Source organism: Anneissia japonica, unplaced genomic scaffold (assembly GCF_011630105.1).
Source record: "Anneissia japonica isolate Jap-2015-1 unplaced genomic scaffold, ASM1163010v1 scaffold287754_len4335492_cov202, whole genome shotgun sequence".
Classification (NCBI taxonomy): domain Eukaryota; kingdom Metazoa; phylum Echinodermata; class Crinoidea; order Comatulida; family Comatulidae; genus Anneissia; species Anneissia japonica.
This window is the reverse complement of record NW_022705543.1, coordinates 3,582,919-3,589,804: the sequence shown is the minus strand read 5'-3', so window position 1 is coordinate 3,589,804 and position 6,886 is coordinate 3,582,919. Positions and strand designations below refer to the sequence as shown.

Sequence of the window (6,886 nt, the reverse complement as noted above, 5' to 3'; positions counted from 1 at the left end):
TATTAGATGAATGGAAAAACAGTATAAGCAAGTTTTTCGTCTTATTTTGTCTATGTTTCTTTTCTAAATTATAAAACAAATATTAATTGGAAAATTTATTATATACAGTGTATATTATAAGACACTTATTCCTGAAAATTACATCATGGTTATCAAACGTTGGTGGCGCAGTTAATCTATCTATTTCCCCGACAGCTGTATATATGTTCCTTATTTGTATCGTGACATTAAACTATACGGCAGTTGGTTAATTAGAAGGAAAGTACATGTGTGCTGCTCAGTGGTAACAGGCCGCGAAATGTCCAAAAGAAAATCCTTTTTTGCTGATGAATTCGCAGCTTTGAGCAACCCAACGCCAGAATTCAAAGATCCAGAAGAAGAAGAGCATATCTGTAAGTCAAACCGATTAAAACCTTTAATTTTATATAATGCTAGGCTCACAAAAGTGGCCTACTCTTGGCTAAGGCCTTGGCTAGTGTAGTAGGGGCATTGCCATTGGCGAAACATGAGTTTATCCGTCCAGTCGAATCGAGCTTAAGTAGGCCTAGACCTAGCTCTCTCTGTAGACCAGGCATAGTCTAGTGCGTACGCGACGGAATTACAAGGAATGAGCTCACCGTGACGTGTGTTTATGACTTGTATGTATATATATATATATTACTTCACTCTTTTCCCAGGACAAGAAAGTAAAATACAATTATTTTTTTATGATTAAAAATTGACAAATTGAAATAAAGAAGCCTAATAAACAAGAAATCTTTTTTTGCTGTACACGATTATACCATAGAGGTATAAAAATTATACATCAAAAAGGTTAAATCTCTTTAATAGCACGCTAATTTGATTGTGTGTGCTATTTCATTTTTGTATCTATAGGCCTATTAGACCATTAAATCGGGATTATTTTGGAACATCACCACCAACATCTCACAACTTACTGGGGGACTTCCAGTGGCCTAGCCTGAGCAGCTTGCTAGTTGCAAATGGAGCACAGCGAAGCCGATCGCGCCGCTAGCCCTTTGCAATAGCAGTAGTAGATCATACTAATCAGGGGCGGATCCAGAGATGTCCAAAAAGGGGGGGGGCGAAAGATGGACCGATCGAGACAACACTGACTGAATTTTTGTGTTCTAGACGCCCGAACATTTGAGGCTTTCTGGGCTTTTTTCTTTTCCTTTCTTTTTTACTTTTTCTTGCCTCCCAAAAGGGGGGGGGGGTGCGCGGACCGGGTCCCCCCCCAAATCCGCCCCTGCTAATTACTGTATATGTAAACATTGAAATAGCTTTTAAGTCTTAAAAACTTGTTTTTAATATGAATATTTTGTCCTTTTTTATCATTTTAAAATATTCGTGCTCAATAGTATTATAGATTTATCGTTCGATTATTCTATGACGGTAACTACTTACAGTGAAATGCTAGGCCTCTGGAAGTCCCCCAATGGTGGATTGCCAGGTTATCAGAAATTTTCATTTCAAATTTGCCGAAAATGGTGTATTCAAACAAGATATAGAATGTACAGAATTAAGCACTCACTGCATCGATGACCAGCATACGACGACTCCAATTCCACTCCCTGAGATCGCTAGACGATGCAACACTGACTGCTATTTGTCGGCGGCAGTCTGAATTTATTGTCATTAAAATTAATCTGTTGCGCGCATGTCATTGGGTTGTGTTCATCATAGAATCGCATCGGTTGATGACCGTCAGGGTCAGGCCTGGCTATGTTATAGTACAAATAATTATAGGCCATGGATAACTATCATATACCTGTAGTGTACTAAAGGATTCTTATTTGAGAGAAGAAAATCAAATGGATGTACTGTAAGCAGTCAAAAAGTGAAACTGTACAACATGCTCCACCTTTGTTCGTCATTGTTTGGTTTAATTTTTAAAATACTACCATAATTTGAATTTTTGTATGTTTCTGTTAAAAATTATATATTTCTGCTCCACTTTTAGAGATTTTTATTAAAATATTGAAATTAAAATAAATTGAAATTAAATATGCATGACAGAAAACGGAAAAAATTTACCTCTTGGCAAAGGCTTATGCAATGAAAGTGATATTTTAAGTTTACTATTTTTTAAATAATATATTATAAGATACGAGAGCACAGTTAGATGACCAATATGATGAAGATGAAGAAACTGAAGTAATTGCACAGTCGAGCTCTTTACGGAGGAAGAACGCAAGCCTTTTAGTCTCTACTGACAAGAAGTATTCTGGAAAAACAGTTTCAAGAAAGGATTTACAGAAGGATTCAGATGAGTCAACTGATGGTAAGCTAAATAAAAAAAAAAACCCAGTGACTATTGTTACACACCAGTTTTAAACCAATTCTTAAATGTGATTGGATGTTATTATCTTACTTCAATCCATACATACAATAACATTCAATCAGAATTAAGAGAACTTGGTTTAAGACTGGTGTACCAATAGCCAATGCCTATATAAAAAAAAAATGAGCATACCATGGAATATTATTGTTTCATGGTCTTGATAAATTTTTAAAAAATGCATAGGAGGTGGAGGGATACCAAAATAATATTTTCATGGAAAGAAGTTAGATTCAGGTACTTGGTAGATAAACAAACACAGCATTATTAAGATATTGAAGGCTCCACTTTGCATGCCTAGTTTTGTATCTTGTTTTGCAGGTCTCCCTCTAATTTAGGACCACCTGGGACCTAGGTTTTAGTGGTCTTTAGCAGCTTCGGTCTATAATTAGATTTCCTATAGTTAAAGACTGGCACTAAAAGTGGTCCTTAAAATCTCTGTTTAGAGGGAAATTAAGAAATATTATACAGTAGTAAATGTAAGATTGTTTTATTAACCTTCCCAAAAAAGCAAAGGTTTTTGGAGGCTATTGCTGTTACCCGCATGTTGTTCTTCATGTTGTTGTCATCATCGTTGTTGGGTAGATATGTTTGGAAATAAACTGTTTTTATTTTAATAACTTCATGAAACTGTTACATTCTTTGACACATTTAATGTATTTGATTTATCGACAGATACTGATGAAAGTATTAATAGCGATTCTTTTCCCGCATCGTTCGAGGTTGAGTTCACAGAAAATGATGACATCACAAAACCTGTTCAAAAGAAAAATACAAGTATACATTCAAAAGCTGACAGACAGAAGGCTTTGCAAATGTTTACAGAAGAATTAGATGATGAGGAAAATGATGCAGATACTGGTAGTGATGAAGATATAGATGGTAGTGATGAAGATATAGATGATAGTGATGGAGATGAAGTTGCTAGTGATGAAAATGAAAACTATAGTGATGAAGATGAAGTCGATAGTGATGAAAATGAAGTCAATAGTGATGAAAATGAAGTCGATAGTGATGAAAATGAAGTCGATAGTGATGAAAATGAAGTCGATAGCGATAAAGATGTAAAATCTGAAGGTAAAGTGATTTTCACATTTTATTCTGTTATCTAATCAAATATACAGACCATAAAAAAGAAATAAAAATTGTACACAAAATGGCATTGTAGAAAATACCGTTGCATATATAATTTGTAAATATTTGAGTAATGGTATATATCTATATCTATATAGTTATCTCTGTCTCTAGTCTATAAAATAAATGGCTTATTTATTTCCTTAACTATACAGACTAAATCTAGATTTACTAATGCTATGTACATTTTATGTGACAAATTTGTGTGCTGTGCTCATATATGGACATAATGGTGTTACATTACACCCAAATATGGGCATATCACGTTTATTTGTTTGTTTATGTTATCTCGTGCTTGCAACAATAATCTTAGTCGCTCATAATTAGGTTCTGATGATAATAATCAGGGGCGGATTTGGTGGTGGGCCCCCCCCCCCTTTGGAAGGTAAAGAAAAAGAAAAAATGATAGCCCGTCTAGAACACAAAAATCACCCTGGGACAGTGTTGTCTCGATCGGCCCAACTTTCGGCCCCCCTTTCAACCCCCCTTTGGACATCTCTGGATCCACCCCGATAATAATAATAATAATAATAATAATAATAATAACTTCTGGACCTCCAAGAAATACTTTTAGTGCAAAATCCTGAGAGCAAACATGTGATTCAGGGTGGAAAACCCCAACCTACAGCTGAGTAAGATTTTAAACTTATATTTTTAAAACTATAAGCTGTTCGATGTAAAACCCTATCTTTTAATTAAACATTATCTATATTTTTTATAAATTGTAATAAATTTTAAATTTTGTATATACTTTAAAGTGATGATGATGAAGAAATTCCAAGTGATGACGAGGAAATTCCAAGTGAGGATGAAGATGTACAGATTACCAAAGAGAATGATCAGGAGGATGTGTCAAGTGTGGAAGATGATGGAACAAATGTACCGCCCTCTAAAAGAGAGAAAAGAAAACTGCAGAATTATGAAGAAATTGTTGCAAAAAGGCATAAAAACTTCCATGAATTCAAAAATATGACGTTACAGAAATGGCATGATAAAACAAAGATAGCCTCAGGGAAGATAAATAGCAAAGTGAGTGATAAAAGTCAATAATTCTGATAAAAAAAACCCCCCAAAAAAAACAAAAAACAATCAATTAAAAAAGTTTAAATAATATGAAAATAATTATTCTTAAATCATTTGCAGCGTAGCACAAAGAGAGGGCGCTTCTGTACCTAAGATTAGGCACTGAAAACAAACAGTAAATGATTGCAGCAGCAAGACGCAAACAGCGAGAGCAAATGCAGTAGCAGCGATGGCGGCAGTGGTCACGTGGCCAAACCTGGCCAAACAAAACAAAACTCATATTTTAAAGTAAACTTTTCAAGAAACTGAGAAAGGTCACTCGACAGACTGTCACGAATATGTAAAGCCATGTCATTCCATGTCCTAAAGTATATAAAAATAGAAAATTTGCATCGGTACACTGATGAAAGAATTGATCCAAATGAGGACAATAGACGGATTCGGCGATGTTTGTTTACAGGCGGTCATGTGACATAACTTGGGTATACATGAAAAACATTACAGTGCGATAGTATAGGAAAAGATAATGTTATGGTTGCAAAAACAACCACCCACTGTTAACATGAGAAATAAATGGCTAGGAAAGGTAATACGATTGTTCAAAAATGTGTTTATCTACTTATCATAGCGTTCTCCAAATATTGTATGCTTTGAAATTTAAGTGATCCTTGATCAACTTTAGCTAGCCCTAACATTGCAGCTTGGTTGGCGGGTCGAAGACCATCATGCATACCTAACTAAGCCTTAGATGTGCATTGGCCTAGGCCTAACATTTGTCGGAAAATCTCAATGTTCGCGGTCAGTATCCCTTACAACATTAGCAAACCATTAAGGCAAAATTCTCAAGTCTAATTTCCAATCAATTTGTTATAATTTACTTGGAATTATGATGATCTCTTAATAGCAATATACAAGGGATGGGCACAATAGCAATCTCCATGTAAAACACCGATGTGGTAGTCGATTGTTTATATCCAACACCCACATTAGGTCATGTGATGCCCATCGCTGAATCCCTCTTGATTACCAGATGCATGCATGTTAGCTGTCATGTTTCCAATTGTAATTATTTTCAACAAGTGTACAATTTTTGAAACTACAGTACCCCTAAATGTGATGATCAATACGGTATATGTATAAAAACTTAAAATTGAAGAAATTAAGTATGATTTTTGTGTGTTTTTGTTTTTTCAGTCATTTAGTTCATTTGATCGATCAGTATTGAAACAAATTGATCAGATACTTGTTGATCAGGATCGACTTTTGAAGAGAACACAGCTTAAGAGATCGGTGTACAATGTAGTTGGAAAGCAAGAACACGTTGAAGACACAGAGGAAGATGAAAGCAATGGTGTAAGTTATAATTTAAAATCCTTTTTTATTATTAGATAAGTAAAATATTGTTGTATGTTGTTTTATTACACAATGGTATTGATTTTGCATTAAATCAATGTTGATGTAGCTTAATTGTTGGTGAATAATTTCAAATATATTCCCGTCGGATTATTTTATTATATTCGCATAGGATAATTTCAGATATATTCGCACAGGATAATTTTAGATATATTCCTATAGAATAGTTTCAGATATATTCGCTCAGGATAATTTCAGATATATTCCCATAGGACTATAGCCATAGGATAATTATAGATATATTCCCATAGGATAATTTCAGATATATTTGCACAGGATAATTTCAGATATATTCCCATAGGATAATTTCAGGTATATTTGCATAGGATAATTTCAGATATATTCCCATAGGATAATTTCAGGTATATTTGCAAAGGATAATATAAGATATATTTGCATAGGATAATTTCAGATATATTCCCATAAGATAATTTCAGATAAATTTTCCTAGGATAATATCAAATTTATTCCCATAGGATAATTTCAGATACATTTGTACAGGATAATTTCAGATATATTTCCATATGATAATTTCAGATATATTTGCACAGGAAAATTTCAGATATATTTGCATAGGATAATTTCAGATATATTCCCATAGGATAATTTCAGGTATATTTGAAAAGGATTTTTTTTTTCTCTTTCGTGGCGTAACCACCACATTTATTTCACCAATCTTCATTAAAAAGGAACAATACAATATTTCTTTTTTTTCCCAAGTTCTTTTCATTCCCCTTTTTTTAAAAATATTTATATAATTCAATGACAACAGTACTATAAAATTATTATTATTTTTATAATCAGTTTTAACCAGAGAAAACATCAATAGTAAATATTGATAAAAAAACCAAAGTGTGTGTGTGTATATATATATATATATATATATGAAGAAGGCGTGTCCACGTGTGTTTCGAAACATATGTAGAATATAATATAACGTAACAGTAAAGAAACTCAAATACGTAAGATGTTGAC

General features: G+C 33.6%; 1 protein-coding gene across 1 annotated transcript in view; it reads left to right on the top strand.

The window, feature by feature from the left end:
- Positions 1 to 214: 214 nt before the first annotated feature.
- LOC117105858 (protein AATF-like) overlaps positions 215 to 6,886 on the top strand; it is a 10,903-nt gene continuing 4,231 nt past the window's right edge. Inside the window, exons 1-6 of the mRNA XM_033247169.1 lie at positions 215 to 392; positions 2,108 to 2,284; positions 3,017 to 3,444; positions 4,022 to 4,107; positions 4,234 to 4,504; positions 5,693 to 5,851. Of these exons, the coding sequence (XP_033103060.1) occupies positions 299 to 392; positions 2,108 to 2,284; positions 3,017 to 3,444; positions 4,022 to 4,107; positions 4,234 to 4,504; positions 5,693 to 5,851 (1,215 nt within the window). The 5' untranslated portion in view covers positions 215 to 298. The remainder of the gene's footprint in view (positions 393 to 2,107; positions 2,285 to 3,016; positions 3,445 to 4,021; positions 4,108 to 4,233; positions 4,505 to 5,692; positions 5,852 to 6,886) is intronic.